The sequence below is a fragment of the Protopterus annectens genome, chromosome 5.part1 (assembly GCF_019279795.1).
Source record: "Protopterus annectens isolate FY-2018-M chromosome 5.part1, PAN1.0, whole genome shotgun sequence".
Lineage (NCBI taxonomy): Eukaryota > Metazoa > Chordata > Ceratodontiformes > Protopteridae > Protopterus > Protopterus annectens.
Window position 1 is genome coordinate 578,046,067 of NC_056736.1, and position 23,914 is coordinate 578,069,980.

At 43.1% G+C, this 23,914-nt stretch overlaps 1 protein-coding gene across 1 annotated transcript in view; it reads right to left on the reverse strand.

Moving 5' to 3' along the window:
* The window catches only part of MPHOSPH8 (M-phase phosphoprotein 8), a gene marked incomplete at its 3' end in the record, with an annotated part of 1,147,086 nt that overhangs the window by 31,021 nt on the left and 1,092,151 nt on the right, over positions 1 to 23,914 (reverse strand). Inside the window, 1 exon segment of the mRNA XM_044072830.1 lies at positions 22,553 to 22,636. Within this exon segment, the coding sequence (XP_043928765.1) occupies positions 22,553 to 22,636 (84 nt within the window).

The window sequence follows — 23,914 nt, forward strand, 5'->3', positions numbered from 1 at the left end:
TCTGTCTCCACCCTAGGCCTCTTCTCTGGAGGGGCATAGAACCCTGATCAAAGTAATCAAATCCTCTGCCATTTTCAACATATGTTTTTTAGGAACAGAGCCCGAAGAACTAGGGCTGTGGCCTGTACCAGAAAGACCAGGTCTAGCCTTAGCAGGGCCTTTAGTGACAGAAGTAAAAGGCCTAATAACCTTTTGTAAGGATGGAACCACAGAAACCTGAGAAGCCCCCTCGGCCTGACCTAACTCCTGAGAGGCCAACTCCTGTAATAGTAAAGGTTCCCCTTGGGATTCAGCCGAGACCTCGGCTGGATCCACAGATTCAACCGTAGATTCCATAGAACCGGCGTCCGCAACGGACTCATCCGGTTTAGACTTTAAGGATTTATCTTTTCGCTTTTTTGCGGTAGCGGGCGTCGGAGGATCCGACGGCATGTTGCAGTTACACCGCTTACCGAAAACAAGCCTAGCACAGTCTAATCTGCGTTTTATGGTGCGCTTATTAAATCTAGCGCAAAAGCGACACCCGACTACGTCGTGCTCAGGCCCCAAGCAAGGAATACAGAGAGAGTGATAGTCCCTATGAGGTATCTGTTTCCCACAAGAAATACAATTATTAACTTTTTCTGACATCCGGATTAACTGAGGCAAGAAAAGACAAAAATATTCCCCAACGGGGTACTTAGCCCAACTTGGTCTTCGGTCTGAAACTCGAAAATTGAAAATTTCAGAACGCCGAACGGCACTTGCAAACGCTGCTTCTGCTTCGGACCACGCGGCAAGAAAGACTAAGGATATGGCGTCGGTCATGCGCTTAAGTACTACTGCGTACTGACGTCAGCTCTGAGCGACCATGACCGACGCCAGCCTAACACTTTGGTATTCGAGCCGACCGAGGACAGCGGACTACCCACAGGTTATGACTGCAGCAATGTGAGACGAAGAACATCATCTGGAATCGCAAACGTCTCAGGTGAGTAGTTACTACTGCCATGCATTTGGTGAACACCCTGGGGGCTGTGGAGAGGCCATAGGGCAGGGCTCTGAAATGGTAATGACTGGCTCCCAGCCGGAAGCGTAAATGTCTCCTGGACTGCCTGTCCATTTTTATATGGTAGCACGCATCCTGGAAATCGATAGAGCACATCCAATCGTCCTGACCCAAAAAGGGTAGAAAGGACTGCAGTGTCACCATCCGGAACTTGGTCTTCTTTACTGACCTGTTTAACTTGCTGAGATCCAGGATAGGTCTCCAGTCCCCTGTCTTTTTCGGAACTTAAAAGAACCTTGAGTAAGTTTCGGATTCGATCTGGTCTGCGGGGACTTCCTGAATGGCTCTTTTTTTGCAGCAAACTTTTTACTAGATTGCTTGATCCCAAAGATTAGGTGGAACATCTGAGATTGATGGTTTTTGACTCCTTGGGGGTGTTTGGGAGAAGGGAATTTTGTAACCCCTGGATATATTGCACCGTACCCATGCGTCTTCTGTTATATCTTGCTAGGTTCCTGGGTACAGTGACATTCTGCCCCTGACTGCCTCCTGAGGTGGGAAGCTGGGCAATCCTTCAGGGATTCTGAAAGGGCCTGGCAGATAACGCATCTGTCGCACTGTTGCAGACCCCCCCCTGCCACGAGGTCGGCGTCTCCCATTATTATTTTCCCCTCTGCCCCTAGGGGAATTATCTCCACGAGTGTCCGGCGAAGCTCCCTGGGATTTATGGAACCACATTTTGCCACTCTTTTGGCCTTTGGGATAAGGCCGGGATGGAAAGGAAAAACGGACTCCTACGGCAGAGAATTTTGCCATCTCGTTCACTCCTAAGAGTCTCTCGAACTTGCAGCCCGAACAAGGCCGAGCCATCAAAGGGCCCATTCGTAAAAGAGGACTTGAAGGGCTCCGCAAATTGACAAAGCAGCATCCAGGAGTGTCTGCAAAGAGCCACTCCTGTGCCTGCAGCCCTACTCGCTCCATCAGCTGCACAGCAAATCGGGCGCATGGAGGAGCTAACAATGGAGGTTAGGGTCGCTAGCTGGTTAGCCGACTTAGAAGCCGCTCCCTCAGCTGAAGGATCCTGGAGGGTATCTCCCAGCTCTTTAAGGAGATCCCCGAGATCCCTCTGAAGTCTTACGAAATGCGTCAAATAGTTCAGCGACCGAAGAGTAAAGGCCGCTGAAGAGAAAACATGCTTCCCATACCTATCCATGGCTCTACATTCCTTGTTTGGTGGATGGATAGAAGAGGAAGTCTCCGAGAGTTCCTTCTTGGTGGCTGCTGCCACCACCATAGCATCAACTGGCACGCCCTTAGAGAGAAAAGTCTTGTCCTCTGGTGTGGTCATGAACTTGTTAGGCCTTCTTGGAATGGGCTCCATGGTCTCTGGAGCACTCACGCCTTTCGACTCACTACAGACAAAAGTGGGTTGAAAGGCGGAGACACCCAGGAAGTAGAGAGTCGGGAACCAAACACATCCAGGTACACAGACTCATCCTCAGAAGGGGCAAGGGGCTTCCAGTTTCCCCTCTGCTTAAGGATCTCCAGGATGTCTAAGAATGAGACATTTTCAGAGGGGGACCGTGGGGTCCCTCCCGAGTCATCCAAGTCCATGTCAGAAGTAATGGACTCAGAGGAGTCTACATGCTTCCTCTTACATTTCTTCTTCATTGGAACCTCCTCTGAGGCATGCTCAGGAGAGGTCTTGGAAGAAGGGTCGCCCTGTGGGGTGTCCTGGGGCATCAGTTCCCTAGGCTTGGGATGGAGAGAAGGATAGTACAGTTGTGTACACTTACCATAAATGTAGTTTTTTGAGTGTATTCACTGTTGCAGTCAATACATTTGGGTAATCCTGCTGGCATGTTGCCCTCAGCCGGCCTGAATTCCAAAGTCTTGGGTCCTGCGTCGGCTGCTGTCGCCCCTTCCCTGACATCAGGTCGTCAGGGGTATAAAAGAAGCAGCCAATGCAATTTTCTTCAGTTTTTCTTACCCTAGATGTCAGGTTCCCCCAAAAAGGGTAGCCGAAGTTTATATATATATTCAGAAATACCATTTTTAATAGACAAACCTTTTAAACGTTGATGGATTTATATATATTATCAGATAATTTATATAGATTATTATTACTTTTATAGGTATTTCTGTATATATATATATATATATATATATATATATAAAATTTTATATTATAATATTATGTATTTTAAAATGTTATTGAGTATGAAGTGTTGAAATTTTCCCTCCTTCCCTTCATGTGAACCAATTATTAAGCTTTTTATTGTATGAACTTTTATAGTCGCTACCCAATAGGAATTCTTTTATTATTATACAAGATGTTTGATGCAGGGACTTAAGTCTGATGAAGTGTCCTGGTGATGTGAAAGCGCTTACTGTCTCTCTTCTTTTTGCCTCAATAAACTTCATTTTGGAACATTTCTGCAGTTGGAATATATTTGCTGGTGATTTGGTTGGCTTCAATTGTCGTGGTGTATCCTCTTTATACATATTTTTTGGATATTCAGAAATACACCAAAATAAATTTTACCTTCATCTATAAGCAAATACACCACATAGGTAGCATAAATCAGAGAAGGAAAGATAAGATCCAAAAGAAAAAAAGGGGGAAGGCGGGTGGGTAACCTGGACTGCAACAGTGAATACACTCGAACATCTACATTTATGGTAAGTGTACACAACTGTACTATGTTCCTCGTGTTTCACTGTTGCAGTCATTACATTTGGGTAGAGTCCCAAAACTTTGGTTGGGAGGGTGGAACTAGACAGCAGTAGAAGTGGCTATGAGGCCCTGCAGAAATGCAGTGGCAAAGCCTACCCTGGATTTAGAGTAGAGTGGCAGATGATAATGCTTTGTAAAGGTGTGCACTGAACTCCAAGTAGCTGCCTCTAAAATGTCTCTGGTTGGTACTCCCCTGAGAAAGGTTGCTGAGGTGGCTGCAGCTCTGGTGGAATGAGGCCTAATGCCCTTTGGCACTGGCTTGCCATGGTGTAAGTAGCAGAAACGAATGCAGTGGCCTAACCACTTAGAAATAGTCTGCTTTGAGACAGGCTTTCCTTGTGATCCTGCAGCATATGCCACTAGTAATTGCTCTGTCTTCCTGAAAGCTTTGGTTCTGTCCAAGTAGAATCTAAGTTGTCTGTGTAAGTCCAAAGAATGCAGAATTCTCTCCCCCTTGTTCTGAGGATTTGGGTAAAAGGTTGGCAGATGGATGGCTTGGTTAAGAGCCACACTGGACACTACTTTAGGCATAAATGTTGGGTTTGTCCTCAGGGAGACCCTGTCTGGATGAAAAGCGATGACAGGTTCCACAGCCATGAGCGCCTGTAGCTCTGAAACTCGTCTTGCAGAAGTAAATGCTAAGAGCAGAGGTGTTTTCCAAGATAGAAACCTCATATCAGCAGTAGCAGCTGGCTCAAAAGGAGGCAAGGTGAGCTTTTCCAAGACGTAGTTGAGGTCCCATGCAGGTATTGGTAGTCTCCTTGGGGGCCTTAAATTTTTGGATCCTCTGAGGTACTGCCTTAATAAAGGGTGAGAAAAAAGTGGTGGCTCTGTATTGTAATGAGCCGAAATGGCAGAGGCATGAATTTTAATTGATGAAAAAGATAGGCCTTTCTCCAGCATCTCAGTTAAGTATTGCAAAATCTGAGGAATATTTGGTACCGCGCTGTATCAGTTCCTTATGCCTGGTTCCAGGCATAGAATCTCTTCCATTTTCCATCATAAGACTTTCTAGTACTAGGCCTTCTGGCTTCCAGAATGACATCCATCACAGCTTTACTGAGAGGTGTTTTTTGTATGATTACATTATTCGCCATGCTGCCAAGTTTAATGTCCTGAGTTAGCTGTGCCTGATCTGTTTGTTTTGCTGGGACAGTAGTCGAGGTATACGAGGTAAGGTCCAAGCTGGGTATAGAGATAAGTTTCTTAGTATTGGATACCAGTACTGGTGTGGCCTGCCTGGGGCAATCAGTATCATCTTTGGCTTCTCCTGTCTGACCTTTAGGATCACCTTGGGGAGGAAAGGCATATACTGATAGGTTTTTCCAGCTGAAAGCCAGGGCGTCCACTTTCCATGCTTGTCTGTGATAAGTCATTGTGCAGAATCTTTTTAGTTGGTAATTGAGAGGGGAGTCAAATAGATCTATGTCCAGGCATCCCCATTTCCTTGTTATCATGCTGAAGACTTGTGGATCCAGCTTCCACTTGTGGGGATCCATGAGGTTTCTGCTTAGTTTGTCTGCCAGAGTATTTTCCTTTCCTGGCAGGAATTGAGCCTGCAGATGTACTTGGTAAGTCAAAGCTGTGTCCCACAAGGTCACGGCTAGTCTGCAAAGGGGGTAAGAATGTGTGCCCTCCCCTGCTTATTTATATACCACATGACCGTGGTGTTGTCTGTCTTTATCAGTAGTTGTCCCAGATGAAGTAGGTTCTTGAAGGCTGTCAGGGCATTTTGAAAAGCTATCATCTCTTTCTGACTGATATGTAGATGCATTTGATTTGAGGACCATGTGCCGTGAATGCATCTTCCTGTCATATGGGCTCCCCAGGCATAGTCTGGATGCATCCGTTGTTAGTGTCTGCCTGGCTGGAGGTAATGTGAATGGCTGTCCCTTGTTGTGGTGACAAGCCTTTGCCCACCATCAAAACTCCTGTTGCAGGCAGGGAATGAGAGTAATGACAGTAATGATAGTTTCCAGGCTGTGGTAATGTTGAGTCCAAACACTTTTTAGGTACCACTGAAGTTTCCTCATATGCAGTCTTGCATATGGAATTAGTAGGATGCAGGATGCCATGAAGCCCAAAGCCTGCAGAATTTTTCTTGCAGATAACTGGGCCTTTGTTGCCAACATTTTGAAATAGGTAGTCAGTTGCCTTTGTTTGTCTGGCGTGAGATAAGCCATCTGGGCAGTTGTATTCAAGCTTGCACCCAGGAATGTAATCTCTTGTGAGGGTACTAGCTTTGATTTCTTTTTGTTGACTGTGTACCCTAGGCATGTTAGAAGTCTTTTCACAAACGCCAGATGTTGAAGAATGTCCTTGTTCTCTGCTTGAATGAGACAGTCGTCCAAGTAAGGATATATCTGTATTCCTCTTTGTCAGCAGAATGCAATTACTGGTGCCAGGCACTTTGTAAAGACCCTGGGCACAGTAGATAAGCCAAAGGGCAGTGCAGAGTATTGGTAATGAATTGAACCAGCCTTGAATCTTAGGTATCTTCTGCACGATTGTCCGATTGGAACATGCAGGTATGCCTCTTTTAGGTCTGCTGCTGCAAAGTCAACATTTTGAATTTTGGAATATCCAGGAAAGTGTTCAGAATAGATAGGTCCAGTATCGGCCTCCAGGCCTTGCCCTTTCTGGGTACCAAGAACAGTCTTGAGTAAAATCCTTGTTCCTGGCTCTTGCTCTGGTACTTGTTGAATGGCCCCCATGTCCATGAGAGATGAGACTTGTTTCTGTGCCTCTGCCCATTGATTTTTTGGCAGATCTGGCCAGCCGTTTGCCTCTGGCAGAGTATGTAAATGGAACTTCTAGCCTTGTGACACTATGTTTAGAACCCACTTGTCCTGGGTTATGATGTGCCAATTTTCAACAAAAAGTGCTAATTTTCCCCCTAAGGGTGCTGCCAGAACATAAGTGCTTGGTGCAGGCAGGGGGAAGTCATTGGGACTGTTTTTTGTATGTTTGTGATCTATCTTCTCCAGCTTTGGAGGTAGAAGCACCCCACTGTTTGGGCCTATAAGAACCTTGCGCCTGGGATCTGCCCCTTTGAGGTCTGTCAGACACAGGAAAGGACCAATTTTTTTGTAGGCCAGTGTCTACTAAACCTAGGTGGCTGTACTTGTAAAAAATCTTTGACAGTTTGCATAGAGTTAGCTTTGTCCTCCATTTTCTTTAACACCTCTTCTGCCTTAACACCAAACAAAGTATCATGCTGTAAAGGTGCATCTAGTAATTTAACTTTAACATGATCAGGCAGATTTTGTTCCTTTAACCAAGCATGCCTCCTAATTACAGAAACCGTAACTGTGGTCCTGCAGGAGACCTCCAAAGAATCAAAACCACATTGCAAAGTATGTTTTCCAACTTGTTCTGCTGCATACAATAAATCCTGCATTTCCTTGTTTTCTGTACATTCAGAATTTAACAACATTTTCTGTTTAAGCAATCCCATGACATGTTGCTGATACTTAAGCATATGAAATTGACAGTTTAAGGCCCTTATAGCCAAAGTTGCAGATGTGTAAACCTTTTTTCCCCATCTATCCAGTGCCCTTGAATCTCTGTCAGAGGGGGTTGGGTTTTTTTTGCAGTGGAAGCCTCAACTCCCTTTGGACCTTGTGAAATAGTTTCTGGGTCAGCGGCAAGGTTTTTAAAAAGAAATGTGTGTAAGTCAGGAACCCTGTAATACCTGTCAGGCTTAACAGGAACTGGAGGAAAGGAGTCGGGGACAGACTAGACTCCAAAAACACATTGTTTACAATGTCTAATACAGGTGGAATGGCTAGAGGCCTGTGCTGAGGTAGTAAAAGAAAATCCCTGAGCCTCTTTTTAGATTCTGAAAAATCTTGGCTCTCCCAGTGGAAATGCTCCCTCATGGTATGCAACGTTTCCCCAAAGGAATAGTCCTCAGGAGGAGATCCTGAAGGTATAGATTCTTCAGCATCAGAATCCTCATAGGGGGGAAGACAATATTCCTGATCAGAACAGGAATCAGAAGAAATATAAACCTGATCTGAAGATTCATAGTCAGTGTCTTGCCTAGGCCTCTTATCAGGAGGGGGATGGGAACCCCTGATCAAGGTAATCAAGTCTTCGGCCATTTGAGCATCTGTTTTTTGGGCATAGAGGCCTGTCCACGTGGCTTTTGAGTTTGTTCCTTATTTTAGAAGGTGCTTTAGTCTTTGCCTTTGAAGCTGAAGTCATTTTAATGTAAGGATGTTTAGGTCTGAATACACCCTCAAAAGCCGGTACCTGCTCAGCGGCTCCGGACCCATCTGAGGGATTAGCGTCCGAGGCTCCAATACCTTGAGTATCCAGCGGCATGGCTGACTCCATGTGGGAGTCAGTAGCGGCCTGTGACTCTAAAGTAGCAGGCGTCAGGGGTTGCGAAAGCGCCTCAATGAAAACCACCGAAATGGTGACTGGCTTAGGAGAAGCTTCGTTGTCGGTTTTGGGCCTTGGTTGTTTTTCTCTATCCTTTTCTTTGCGTTTTTTGTAAACTCCTGTAGTCGGATGGCTATCCGACATTTCAGGATAATTAAACCGGTGTCCAAAAAAGTTTAAAGCAAAATCATACCGACGCTTAATAGTGCACTGGTTAAATCTAGCACAAAACTGACAACCAGTAACGTTGTAATCTGGGCCTAAGCAAGGAATACAGTAAGAATGAAAATTCTTATGAGGTATTTGCTTTCCACAAGAAATACAATTATTAACTTTTTCTGACATCAGTCTGGAGCAAGAAAAAAATGTTTCCCCAATGGGGTACTTAGCTTTATTGAAGACTTCAGATCTGAAACTCAAACACGACAATATCAGGAGTCGGCCAACCCTCACTTGCGAACTGTTTCTGCTTCGGGCACCGCGCGGCAAGAAAGACTTAAGAAAATGGCATCGGCTACTTCTTTTATAACCCTGACGACCTGACGTCAGGGAAGGGGCGACAGCAGCCGACGCAGGACCCAAGACTTTGGAATTCAGGCCGGCTAAGGGCAACCTGCCAGCAGGATTACCCAAATGTAATGACTGCAACAGTGAAACACGAAGAACATCTGAGGCAGACACCAGTATCAATGGGGACGGAGCCAATGGAGCCAAGGGTGGGGCTGTTTCAGTGGACAGCATACTCATCACCTCGAAGGCGCTGCGGTCCAGAATGAAGGGAGGCTCCTGTGAGCCTGGATACCTCCTCTGCACTGAAGGCAATGGCTCTAAGGCAGATGTGGGAGCTGAACTCACCTGCGCCGAGGCTACGAAGGGGAGAGTGGGATCAGACAAGGGTCCGATGCCACTTCCCCCCTCGGAGCCGACGAGTCTTGGCACCCAGACCCCTCGACAGAGCAGACTATCGAGAAGGTCAGAGCGGATGTCAGAACTGACAAGGCAAGGGTTGTCGGAACCGACCGTTCCACCACTACTACTTCCATGCACTCTGGTTTCAAACTGGATGGAGTCGGAGGAGGAACAGAGAGGGACTGGTTCGGACAACGGCGCCACTTCCTTCTGGGCTGGGCCAGACAACTGAGCAAATACCAGTGTCTTGAGGAGCCTCTCCACCACTCTCTCCACATCATCTAATAAACTCCAGGATCATCGAGAGGAGTGGGCTGAGGACTGGTGACTACCTGCCACTGACTGCAAAAGTGGAGACTAAGGCACAGATCTCACCAGGTCCAGCAAAGGAGATTTCGATGTCTTTTGAGTCCGGGACGGCTCTGAAACCACAGATGGAGCCGCCGGAGACAAGGACTCTGGAGCCAACAATCGCTCCGAAGGTTCAGAAGATTTAGACTTTGTCGGCACCGAAGATGGAACCAACGAAGATTCCAGTTTGTCAACAGATTTTTTTTGAGGGCTGAATACCTGATACTACTTCAACCTGAGGTTTCAATAACCCTTGCAAAATAAGTTTGTTGCGCCTCTCTTGCAGAACCCGTGTGCTAAAGGCATGACAAACAGAGCACGAATCCTGCAGGTGGATTGCACCTAAACAATACACACAATTCATGTGCCCATCCGTAAGGGACATTTTTTGGCAACACGAGTCACATTTTTTTTAATCCTGACTGCTTAGGAATGCCTTTGCACATTATAAACACCACAAACAAAAAGATAACTGGAAAAAGTAAAACATTTTTTTTTTTTTTTAATGGAACAAACAAGAGGGGCAGAAGAGGAGAGGGTAGCCTCTAAGTTAAACGGCTACTGCTCCCAAAGGGAGATGGCCTCTAACTAAAACAGCTTCTCCCTAGGTAGCAAGGAGGGAAAATAGGACAACGAACAACCCTCAATAAAAAACAGGCCACCACCAACAACACACAGGGAAAGACCTGAGAGAAAACGATGGCCTAACAGCAGCAAAAACAACAGCAACGACGATAGGGGTGATAAAGAAGAGAAAACACTAAATTTTAAAGGAAATTAGCCTTAAACAATAACAAATATTGATAGAAAATTTTACTACTTAGCCTAAGCCAGCAGAAGACAATCTCGATGCTGCAAGCGGCAAACGAGATTGGGTAGCTACCGCTAAGCATACTGGGATAAGGTGTTAGCCTCAAGCCAGTAAGGACTCTTCGAGCTTTAGAAGTGGCCGAGTCGGAGCCTAGATCGGCTCCGAAGCAAACCAGAAAGAAGGAAGACGAGATGGACAACATAACATCTAACATTAACAAACATTACACTTCACATATACTGCTATATATCATACAACATAAGCAACACTACATAAAAAAGGGGGCAGGAATTAAATAAATAAGAAACATCTTTATTAAGTCATCACGACATAAACAATCATACATTTATATAAATGAAAACAAACCGTGACACAATCCTAGTTGAAAGCATTTTACATCACAAATCATACAGATACATTCCCATTTACAAACATTATACATCACTTATAATCTACCCAATCATTTTCAAACATTACATAGCTTATTTCCATTTTAAACCTCATTCCTATCCTGTATGCATTGTTGCCTCAATTTCCATTTTTCTCATGTAGTTTGCTCCTACCCTTTTCTAAAGATCTCGGTTCTAGTTATTTTATCTGTTACTATATTCACTACTTCTAATATAGTTGGTTTAGATTTTGCTTACCATTTTCTAATAACTGCTTTTTTGGCAGCCACCATAATTAGACATAGCAAGGCCTGACCATGTCTAGGTAATTCCAATTCTGTATCACAGCGCAGAAAAATCATCTCCCTCATCACACCAACCCGCCCACCCAGCATCTCTAATAGTGTATCATTGCTGGGAATCCTTAAAAGTCTGCCAACCCATCGCACTCCCAGAAAATATGTTCCCAAGTACCTCTTTCTTCTCCGTCACACCTCCAGCATTTGCTGTCTACCTGAGGAAAAATTCTCTGGAGTCTACTTGGGGTATAAAAATATTTACCTAAACATTTCCAAGCAAAAATCCTAAATCTTCTAGATTTTCTTGCATATTTGCAAGACGTACATATATCCTCCCATTATTTCTTTGTGAATTGCATATACAACCTCTCTTCCCAATGCCTTCTAACCTCCTCTGATTGATTCTTGTAGTTATCATGCAATATTTTATATGCTCTACTGGCTATTCTTTTGTTAATGGTAGCTTCTCTTCTAGATTCTACTAAAAACCCTAGTGGTCTTCTGTTTAGGACCCCCCCACCATTTCTTTCTCTTTGCCTACACTCTCATATCAATCCTTGACAGGAAGGCAATCTGTACCCTGCAATCCAAATAATGTCTTGGCCTCTTCCTATTCTATTACCTTTCCCTGTCTAGTTATTTGCGCCCAATACCATGGCTCTTTTGCAGTTTTTCTCCACTGAATTCTAGCCCCCTCTTGCCTATTGTCTATATCCCTAATTGCAGTCATCCCTATCTGAAGAATCTCCTTTCTCCATTCCCTTGCTAGCTTAGTTCTTAGAATACTTTCTTCTAGTTTATTGATATAATATTCTATATGATTAACGTTATTCTCCTTAAAGGCTTACATCCAAAATCCCAGTCTCTCCTTGTTTCTTGAGTTTCCCCAGTTTCATCGTCTTCCCTTTCCATTTTGAATTATAGCTTTCTGCCTGTGCTACGTACAGGAGCCTTAACTGTGTAGCTCTGAAATACCCCTTCAAATTGGGTAATCCCAATCCACCCTGTTCTACTTGAAGAATCAGCTTACCCAACCTGACTCTTGTCTTCCCCTCCCAGATAAAATTCTTCAGTTCTATTAATAGCTATCCACAACTTCCCCTCAGGTTGATAAAATATGCCTGACCTACGTATGACTAATGGGATTAAACATTTTAATTGCTTGCATCTAAATATCCATATAACAAAGCTTCCATTTTCTCAGTTTTTTGTATCATCTTTTGTTTAGTCTCTTCCCACACACCCTTAGCTGCCACACCAAAATAATTTTTAATCCATACTCCTAAATACTTCATTTTGTCATGTCCCTATACATATAAATACTGCTGAACCAATTAATATGTGGGTACATACATTATCACTATTGCCTTTGTTTTAGCTTCATTAATGTTGTATCCTGAAAAGATTTGAAACCATCTGTTTTTGTCAGGTATAAAATATCATGCTTTTCTTTACTACCATCCAATTATATCCTTGAATTCCTGAGTCCCTTATTCTCTTTGCCAGTGGTTTTAAATATAATGTAAACAACAGAGGGGAAACAGGACATCCTTGCCTGGTTCCTCCGTTCAAGCAGAAATTATCACCGAGGACTCTAACCACTTTAATTTTTGCCTCTGATCCTTCGTATATTCTCCTAACCAACCTTATATTTTTTTCTGGAAATGCAAATGTGTCCATTGCCCTGCTCATAAAGTCCCAGCTTACTCTGTCAAATGTGTTCTATGCATCAAGAACTTTTCCTCCACTTAAAAAACTGTTAACAAACCCTTCCAGATCTTTATAAGTTTTTCCCTCCTAGCTTCCACATGAATACCATCTATTCCTGGGGACTTGCCTGTACATTGGTTATACACCACAATTTTTTCTCATCTCCTTCTATCCTAACCATTAAGCAATTGAGCCTCATTTACCTCTAACCTTGGCATATTTAATTATTGCATAAACATTTCCATTTGTATATATTCTTGATTTCCATAGTTCACTGCTTTATACAGATTTTCATACAATTTCTGAAATATTTTAATACCTCTACAATATCTCTTATCTTCCTTGTTATAGGCTCCCTAAGCTTGGCAACAGCACTTTCTACTTTCTGTTGCCTGAGTTGTTGTTCAAAAAGTTTTTGTGCTCTACTATCATCATCAAAAACAGTTGCTTAACAGCAATCTTTCTAAACTCATATATATTATCAAGGTAATAATCCCTTATTTTCTGCTTAGTATTCTGCAGTTGATCCTCTTTTTCAGTGAGATTCCCCCTATTCTGCAGTACTTTACCATTTGTCAACCCCTCTAAATAATTCTTGTTACTTCTTCACCATAGCTCCCTTTCTTTTATTTCCACCCAATTTTTATACTCCACCTTAATTTTATCCAACTCCCTAGTTATATTTTCTGAAGTAATTTCTATCCTCTCGAATAGCTCCTGAATACATCTCCACTGCCCATTCCTTAAATTCCTCTCTTTTCAACAGACAGGTGGGAAAGCACCAGTGTCTCATTTTTATTCCATTACCCTGTGTTTTTATTTTAATTATTATTGGTGCATGATCTGAAATAATTATTGAGTATGTATCAAGACCTTCAATTAAATGCTGATGTTCCTGTGAAATGTAAATTCTTTCTAGCCTAGCCCAGCCCAGATTTTATATCTTGGGGAATATGTAAATTCACTCCCAACTCCTATTACTGAATTCACATCTCACATGCCAAATATCTTCATAAATTTCTTCAAAAAAATCTACCACCCTTTGTTATACCTTCCCTTCTGGGCCTCCCAGACACAGCTTCACTGCTGCAAATCGAATTTCTGCCCCCACCTGTAAGTAATATTCCTTGCTGAAAACTGATAATTTCTCCCAGAATTTTCTTAAGCTCCATTAAAAGCAGTTTTAAGTGGAATATAAATACACTCCATTGTAATCCTCCACCCTTGCCAGTAGCCCCCTTAGCACTACAGATCTACCATTAATACCTTTTTTATCCTCTTCTATCACTATTGATGCATCTCTTGGAATTAATACAAGTACTCCTCTTTCTCTGTCCCAGACATTATGCTGAATAAACCCCCTGAAAAGCTTTATCAAATTCACAAGTTCAGTTCTTTCTAAGTGTGTCTCCTGTAACAAAAATTTGCACTCTACATTTTTAATACAGTTCACTGTTCTTTCGTTTTTGTATTTATTTATTTTATTTATTTATTTATTTATTTTACATTTGTTAACCGGGAGAGTCCGACTGGATACATGTCCATTTTCAGCGGAGGCCTGGGGAGAAAAGCTCCACGTATAAGCAAATAAGAATACACTATGTTGAACTCTGAAACCATTGACATTTAAAGACATTACAAAGTATCACTGTATTAAAAAGATATTCCCACCTTTTCTGTACATCAGCGTTTTTGTTATATGTCTAGTTAAAGCTTTTGTGTTATATGCATACACTGTTTGGCAGGCTGAACTTTTATACAGTTGTTTCTTATCACACTCATTTCAGCCTATGTCATATCTTACAAAACTTTTTGTTTTACTGAAAGCCCTCCAAAAATAAACCCTTCTAAAACCTATAAATGTAATACTAACACACAAAACTATGCACATCATCTTCAAATATTGAGGTTTTCCCCTCCTAATAGGAGCAAATGTCCCAAACTGACAGCCACACTCACAGACTTGAGTTAGCATGGATAACCTTTCTTTTAGGTTAAGACAAATGCTGCAGTCTGTGCTTCTAAGTGCCAACTGGTTTTGTCTTTTCTTTATAGCTTTCCCAGCTGGGAAAACACCTGAATGTTTCCAGAGAACATTATCCCCTAGCCAGTTTCTCTCTTCTTTTTCCCCCAGCCAATCACTCTCTACCAGACTAACCAATTTCTCTTTATTAGATTGTCTCAATGGAAAAATGAAAACCAGACAGCCAATTTATCATTATCAGATTGTTTCCATGGAGACATGAAAACCAGGCAGTCAACTTCTTTTTAACATTGTTTCCATTGAGATATGAGACCCAGATACAAAAGTGCTACTAAGTATACTACGTCTACATTTATTTGCTATAAAAAGCCTCATAATATTCAACATTCTTTTTTATTTACTTGCTTTCTCTTAAAACTTGCTACTAGATCAATCTAAGGTCCTTAATCTATTCATTCCACCATGCAAGAAGGAGAAAAAGCACATTTTTTCTTTGGTCATGCTCTTTTAACCAATTACCTAACCTCCCCAGATGTCGTTTGCCACACTACAAGAAGGTTCATTAGCAAGCTCTGGGCTATGTGTGTTCTTTATTGCTATTTCAACTTTTAAAGTTAGTCATTTTACGTTAGATTTTTCTTCTTAAGACATCTATCCCTACCTAATTGCCTGTTTCAGTGTAGTTTTTCCTCTTAGTTCCCTATTTAGTGCTCTTTGTTAGCATCTGTTTAAGTTAATCTAACTTACATCCATTTTAGTTACAGCATGTTTTTCCTTTCTCCCCCTTCCACTTACCTTTTTCTTTCTTACTTAAACTTTATTATAAGCTTTAGCGTGAGTGTTTGTTCCTGTGTATCCCTGGTTGTGTCCATTTAAGTTAGAGGGCATCTAACCAAAGTCCTTTTAGTTAGAGGAAGTTCCCCCGCCCTGTTCTTTCCCTTCAAATATTTATTTAAAAAAAAAAAAAAAAAGTTTTCTTCTTTCTTTCCCAGAGTCCATTAAACTTAGGAGACTAGTTTTATCTTGTGGTGTTAGAGTGTGTGTCTGTTCTTTACTAGCAGTTTACAATGTCTCAAAAAGAAGGGAAGCCTCTTGGCTTTAAAAAATGTGAGCAATGAGGTCTTTCCAAAAGCTTGAGGTCTTCAGCAAAGCTTGTAGGCATCCTTCCCTACCCATAATGCATTTCCCTAACTTCCACAGTTCTTGTTTGCCCCCATCAACTTACATGAATGAAGGAAACTCCCTTAAAATGTGTATACACATAAAAGTATATATATATATATATATATATATATATATATATATATATATATATATCTATATATAGGCCAAGGCAGTATTTTTAAGGCTATGGAGATCTGCAAACCCAATAACTTCTTGGTTTCCCAGGAGTATATGAAGGGGGTATGGAGGGGTATGGAGGGCAGGTTTGTGAGGAATAAAGGTCGAGATGGACAACATATGGAACGTTACGATAAGTGCATAACTTCTTTATGTGGTGTTGTTAATCTAGCCTTTATTCTCACTGATGGGATTGTATCCCAAGCAACCTGGCTCTTGGGTGGCTCATGGCAGTATATTTCTCAGAACCATAAAACCAAAAGAGGCTCTGCTCCTACAGGCCAAATCCACTTTGTAATGAGTAATAAAGGTGTGAGGTTTCACCCATGTAGCTGCAGCACAAATGTTATCCAAAGGTAACCTTTCTTGAAAAACTGTAGATGTAGCTATCGACCTGGTGGAATGAGTTTTAAAAGTGAATGGAAGAGCTTTATTTGTAGAGTTGTAGACGTAGGATATACAAAATGTGAGCCATCTAGATAAGGTAACTTTTGAAACTGGTTGACCTTTTCTAATGTCACAGTAAGATATAAAGAGCTGTGCAAGTAAAAATGTAATTGTCTACGAACATCCAGAAGATGTAGGAAGTTATTCACCTCTATTTTGGTAATTTGGGAAGAAAACTGGCAACCCAATAAAATGGTTTAGTTTACTTTCCGACACAGTCTTTGGGAGAAAGGAAGGATTAGTGCATAAAGAAGCTCTGTCCTTATGAAAAACTAGATATGGGGGCTTGATAGACAAAGCTTGGAACTCAAACTCTTTTAGCTGAAGTAATAGCCACAAAAAAAGTGTTTTCCAAGATAAAAGCTTTAAATCATATATGGGCGAAGGTTCTAAAGAGGGACAAATAATGTTTGTCAATATGAAATTTAGATCCCAGGGAGGAGTTTGACTTTTGTATGGTGGTCTTATCATTGTTCCTTTCAAAAAGGCCTTACAGAGCCTGTGTGACATAACAGTAGAAATGTTTTCTCCAACATGAACATTTTAAATTGCTGCTAGTTGAATTATAATAGCAGAAGCAGCAGCTCCTCATGAAAAAGGTTTGCTAGAAATTCCAGAATATAGTGTATGGGTGCAGAAAAGGGAGCGATCTGATTATCACTCTCCCATATTACAAACCTATTCCATTTACTCTTGTACAATCTTTGTGTAGAAGTTTTATGGGAAGACCACAAAATATGTCTGATTGGGTAGGAGAGGAGAGGAAACTTGGCAATTGGGGGAACTGGAGCAGCCAAGCTGTTAATTTGAGGTTGTGAAGGCTGGGATGTACCTTTCCTGACGTGCGATTCAGAAGGTCTGGAGAAGGGGTCAGAATCCATGGTTTGTCCACAAAACAAGGCTGAAAGAAGGGAAACCAGATCTGACAAGGCCAATAGGGTGCAATCAGGATTATCATCTCCAACAGGCTTGGCTTCTGTAAAAACATGTGAATCAGGGCAATCTCAGGGAAAGCATAGAGGAGTCCCGGAGGCCAGTCGTGAACAAGTGCATCTCTTGGTGACTCACCCATGGGAGTGATCAGGGCAAAGTAGTTGCTGCATTTGGCAATGAACGGAAGAGATCGCAGCAAGGCTGGCGTCATTTCTGGAAAATTTCTTCCACAACTTTCTGATTGAGGGACTTGTGTGGCCATAATATGACTCTGCTCAATTTGTCTGCAATCACACTGGATTTCCTCAGGATGTGCACTGCAATCAGAAAACGGCTGGAGGCCACTGCCCACTGCTAAACCCTTACAGCATCTTGACAAAGGGGGTAAGATCTGGTTCCTCCTTGCTTGCTTATGTACCAGACTACTACTGTCTGACTGAATTGCTATAATTCCTAGAGGGAGTGTTTCCTGAAATGCTTGCAACGCCAACAGCACTGCTCTCATCTCTAGAATGTTTATGTGCTAGTGAGCCTCGTGTTCCTGCCAGATGCCTTGGAGTGTTTTCCCTAGATAACGCCCCTCCCCATCTGGGAAGCGTTCGTGGTCACCGTGGCTTGGGATTGAGGGGGTATGAAAGGACGGCCCTGAGATACTAAAGGAGAGTGGATCCACCACTGGAGATCCTTTTTGCAGGAGTTGGTTATGAGAATATTGTGCAACACTGTAGTTCTAGGAATGACCATTGTGTGGAAAGCAACCAATGAAGTGTCCTCATATGTAGACGAGCTACAGGAATAAGTACTACAGACGGTGCCATCTTCCCCAGAACTTGAAGTACCAGTTTTGCAGGGACTCATCTTCCTGATAACAGTTTCACATGAAGGTGGAGATTGTCAACTCTATCATGAGGGAGTCTTGCTATCAATGTAGATGTATTTATCCCTGCTCCTATAAATATTAACTTTTGACATGGCTCTAGAGCAGATTTGTAATAATTTATGGTAATGCCTAGGGAGGAACAAAGCTGAAGTGTACAGTCCCTGGCTTGTAGCAGAAGATGCCTGGTCGAGGTGGTTATGAGGCAGTCGTCCAGATACGGAAATACCTGGAATCCTCGGTGTCTCAGATGAACCACCACTACTGCCATACATTTGATGAACACTGTGGGGGCTGTAGTGAGACCAAAGGGCAGAGCTTGAAAATGGAAGTGACTGGCTCCTAGCCGGAAGCGTAAGAACTTTCTGGATGGCCTTTCCATATGAATATGGTAGTACAAATCCTGAAGGTCTAGAGAGCAATCCAATTGTCTTTTTCCAGGAATGGAAGTATTGACAGCAGTGTCACCATCCAGAACTTGGTCTTTTTTTTTTTTTTTTTTTTACAGACTTGTTCAGTTTGGTAAGATCCAAAATTGGTCTCCAGTCCCCTGTTTTCTTTGGATCTAAAAAGAATCTTGAGTAAGTTTGGCATCCTCTCTAGTCTGCGGGGATTTTCTTGGATGACTCTTTCTTAGCAACTTTTGAATTTCTACTGTTGCTTGTTCCTTTTGACTAGGTGGAACGTCTGGAACTGACCTGTTTATGGGAGTGGAGAAGGGAATTATATAGCCCCTGGATATTATGTACTGCACCCATTTGTCTTTAGTTATCGTTTGCCTGGTTTCGTGGTGCAGAGACAATCTCCTCCAGACTGCCTCCAGAGGCAAGCAATCGGCACTCCTTCAGGAGCGCTGGAAGGGTCTGTCAAAGAAAGATTCTCTGGAGCCCTGATTCTGCGGGCTTCCTCTGTCACAAGGGTAGCATCTTCCGTTATTGCTCTCCCCTCTGCCCCCTGGGGAAACTTCCACCTTGCATGTCCTGGTAAGCCCTTTGCGATTTCTTGAACTACATCTTTCCGCTTGGTCTGGTTGGTGCTGAAAAACGTACTCCAACGGCAGACAAGGTCTTACCTTCCTGTTCACACCTAGCCAGCGTTTTTCACTTTAGGCTCAAAGAGGGATGAGCCATCAAATGGAACATTAATGAAGGAAGACTAGAAGGGCTCCGCGAAATCACAAAGGTGCACCCAGACCTGCCTCCTGATAAAGATACCTGAACCCGCTTGCCCTACTCACTCCATCTGCTGCATATGAATCTCATGGACAAGTTGACAACCAAACTGAAGGTAGCGAGTTGTGAGTTGACCTTACCTGCTGCCGCATCAGCTACAGCTCCTTGGAGGGAATCTGACAGCTACTTTAACAGATCCTTTTCTAGTCTAGTGAAATGGGTTAGGTAGTTCAGCGACTGTAAGGTAAAAGCCACTGCTGAAAAGGCACACTTCCCATACCTATCTATAGTCCTGGAATCCTTATTAAAAGGATGGCCAGAGGAACTGGTCTCAGAAAGTTCCTTTTTTGTGGCCGCCACCACCACCATGCATCAACTGCTAGTTAGGAAAGCCTGATCCTGTGGAGCTGTAATATACTTGTTTGGCCTCCTAGGAATGGTTTCTACAGTATCTGGGGTCTCCCAAACCTTCCGAGAGATTAACTGAATAAGTTTATTGGAAGGATGGTTCACTCAACAGGTTGAAGGGCGAGATCCAAAGGCCTTCAGGTATACCGACTCCTCGGCCGAAGGAAAGGACTACCAGTCACCTCTCTGCTTCAAAATTTCTACGATGCCCCCAAAGGAGATGTCCTCAGGAGGCGACCTTGGGGACCCCCTTCTGCATCATCGAGGTTGTTATTGGGTGTGATGGACTCCTCTGGGGAGTCGAGATGCTGCCTCTTGCATGTTCTCTTCCAAGAGACTTCCTCAGTGGGGTATTCTGGAGAAGTTTCGGAAGAGGGGGAGTTCACTGAGGGATATCTTGAGGCCTGGGATCCCTGTGGTCTTGTGGATAGGTGTGAGTAGGCAGAGACATCTGCACCGATGATGGAGGAAGATCCAAGGGAGTTTGCGTCTTAGACTTTGGAGTAGCCATCACCCTTCCTCATAACCTTGAAGGCAGACCACCCCCGTTCCGAAGAACTCCCCAGACCCGAAAAAAGTCATCAGAACCAGTGGAAGCTCCACAGGAAATGACAGTGGCTCCAAATCTGTGCTGAGGCCCCGAGGGGCAGGATCGGATCCGAGGAGATTCAAGTCAGCCCCAAGGACCTGACAGGAGAGCGTGGGCTCCCAGAGGTTTCCTGCTCTGACTGGGCAGAAATGCTCAGGGCAGACATCTGACCCGAGGAGCCAACAGGTCCTAGATCCGATACTGACACAAGCTGGATGTCAGAATCTTCTGGTTCTGAAACCACAGGACTGATCGGAGAAGGAACAGGTGCCAATGGGGAAGATAGTTTCATAGTTTAGTACTAGGCTATCTGCCCTGGGGCATTTGTAAGCCTAGCCATAGTGTTGTGGCTTTCGCCACCCCATGAAATGGTACAAAAATGCACAGAATAGATTTAGAACACTGTGCCTCTGTCTAGTAGTGTCTGATCCGACTCCAAAAGTAACTTTTCCAGAGTAGGCGTCTTTAGGAGCTTCTGCTCTACCTATCCACATCCTCATCAGAGAGACTCCTGGTTGACCGGGTAGAAAGTGTAGGAGACCTGGATCTAGTGAGGAATGGAAAAGGGAGCAGAGAAGGGACTGCCTCCAAGGAAGGAGATAGGCTCTGATATCGAAACTCCAAAGGCAAGGAGAATTTCAGAGCTGAGGATTCAATATCAGTTGGCTTTAGAGCAGACGGTTCTTTTGCTCCGAGAAAGTCTTGGATCCTACTTTTCTCCATCTGCCCCGTAGATTCTGTCGAAGCATACAGTTTTGGTTGCTTCAATTTAGTCTCCGATGAAGATTTTGGAACTGTAGAAGGGCATTTCCCCCCTTTTTCAGACTTCTCCGACTTCGACGGAGAAGAAGCTGGGGAGATGGCCTCAGAAAATGGGGTTTTCAGCAACCCCTTCAAGATCAGTTCGTTTCTGCCTCTAAGAGCACTCTTTGATTAAATCTGTGGCAGAACGAACAGGATTCTTGCAAGTGAAGAGACCCAAAACAGTACACACATAAGGTGTGTGCATCACTGATGGGCATCTTCTTGCCACATTGCTCACATTTGTTAAACCCAAGAGGTTTTGTTTCGTTTTGCGACATTTTAGCAGGATATCAAACTACAGACAGACAAACTGTGTAGTAACAAATAAGAATTTTTTTTAAAGGGAGGGGTGCCCTCAAACTGAAACAGGCATTAGTTAGATGCCCTCTAACTTAAACAGATGCTAGCAGAGAACAGGGGTGAAGAAAAAAGGGAACTACCTAGATAGTAATGGTGACTAACAATAAATAAACACACACTAAGTAAAACGGATGAGTGTTAGATGTCCTCTAAGTTAAATGGACGCTAACATAATGGAAAAGGAAAGGGGAATTAACAAGAAAGGTAAAGTTATCCAAGGGAAGGTCTACAGAATATTAAGGAAAGGGATTTTAATTATTTAACAATATAATAATGATAAAGATAAAGATAGAATCACTAATGAAAAAAATAATTGATTTAGCCCAGAGCTTCCTAGAAGATCCTTCTCACAGAGCGGCAAACAAGATCTGAGGAGTTTAGGGAATTGCATTATGGGTAGGGAAGGATGCCCATGTGCTTTGCTGAAGACCTTGAGCTTTTGGAAAGGCTGAGATGGATGCGACCCATCAGTGAGAATAAAGGTGAGATTGACAACACATCTAATGTATGCACACTATAAATTAAAATTGAACCACTTCTGAGGAAAAATACCTTGTGGAACAGCCAAAAAGATATTTACTTTTTCAAGTCTGGCTAGTAATGTCCTGTAATCTGGGACACCACAGTTATTATTTCTAAAGGACACTGCATGAAAGTCTAGGTGGCCAATCAAAGTCTCTGCGTGGGTGGGCTGTTATATACTGCTGTAGAATTCTAAGTCAGTGGACTAGACCAGTTTGTTTGTGTCTTTCGGCTACCAAAACATTACACAAAGAGAGGGAGTATAAGTTCTTTCAGCCTAAAGATTTAATGACAGGACAGATCGAGTGGGAAGACTTAGAGCAGATAAAGGTGGAAGACTTCAAAACAGACTGTGTGTGGACTTTGAAATATCATAAATTCATGCACATGTCGTCATTTCTTGGTTAACAAAACACAAGTAAAATGTTAAAACAAAGCTAAACCAGCAAAGAGAAGCTTACTCAAGAAAATAGTGCAACTAAATGAAATCAATTCAAAAAAGAAAAAAACTGTGGCATCAGGTCAGTTTTACCTTCGCAGTTGGAGCTTCTGTTAGTCTGATGAACAGTTTGTTAGGACCAGTTACAGGACTGAAGGAATAGATAAAGTGGCTATCCTGTAAAAAAAAACACAAGTACACACGAATAACTTTTTTCTGCTTGCACTGCTGAACTACATACAAAACCAAGGCAAATTAGACAAAATGGGTACAATGAGTGCAGCAACTCCCTGGTCAGCCTCAGCAAGAAGCTGAGATCCCTCATAAAATCCTCCAAAGCTAGTTGCAAAAAAAAAAAAAAAAAATCACCTTGGATTCTAAACACAACCACAAAGCCTTCGACAGCTATGTCAAGAATCTCAATGGCAACACTCAAATCTGCTCTGAACTACACCACAATGGCACTACATTTAGCAAACCAACTGATACTGCCAACATCCTGGCAGACAGGATCAGTGTTAACTTTACCCCCCCTCACCCTCAAAACGGCCCATCCCCATACCAGATGATTGCAAACCCCTGAAATCATGGCCGCACAGGTGAAGACCGCACTCTCCAAAGCCAACACCACAGCATCTATGGGACCGGACAACATCCCAATCTGCATTCAGCAGGAACTACAGAACGAAATGGCACCCCACCTAAGCACCATGTTCAACCATAGCCTCACTTCAGGCTTTGTGCCTAACGAGTGGCACACAGTAGCAGTTATCCCACTCCACAAAGGGGGTGCCAACACAGACCCTGGGAACTACAGCCCCATTAGCCTGACAGGCCTGGTCTGCAAGACCATGAATGCATCTTCCTTGAGCTTATAAACAAAGACATAGGTAACCTCCAAACTCTGCACCCTGCTCAATTTGGGTTTGTAAAGGGTAGATCGTGCCTCCTAAACCTGACTGACTTTTTCGAAACAGTCACTAGAGCCGTAGACGAGGGTAAGGTAGTGCACACTGCCTATCTTGACCTCACCAAGGCTTTTGACACCATTCCCCCACTCTGGTATTACAGATAAACTCACTGGACTAGGCATAAATCCCTTTGTCACAAGATGGGTGGCCAAGTGGCTCACTGACAGAACTCACACAGTAAAAGTAGCAGACTCCAAATCTGACTTCAGACCAGTGACAAGCAGAGTACCACAAGGTTCGGTCCTGGGTCCTCTTCTGTTCGGTATCTACTTCTCTGAAGTCCAGGCAAATACAGCTAGTCTCTGGCTAATGACTGAAAACTTGGAGCCATAATTGACTCACCTAAGGGATGTGGACATTATACAAAAAGAGGCCTCACAGAGACTGATGGCTGGTGTCAAAGTCATGGCCGGTCAGTGCCAGGAAGTGCACTGTCATCCCCTTTGGGAAAAATACCGTACCCATGAACTACCACATAGGCGGT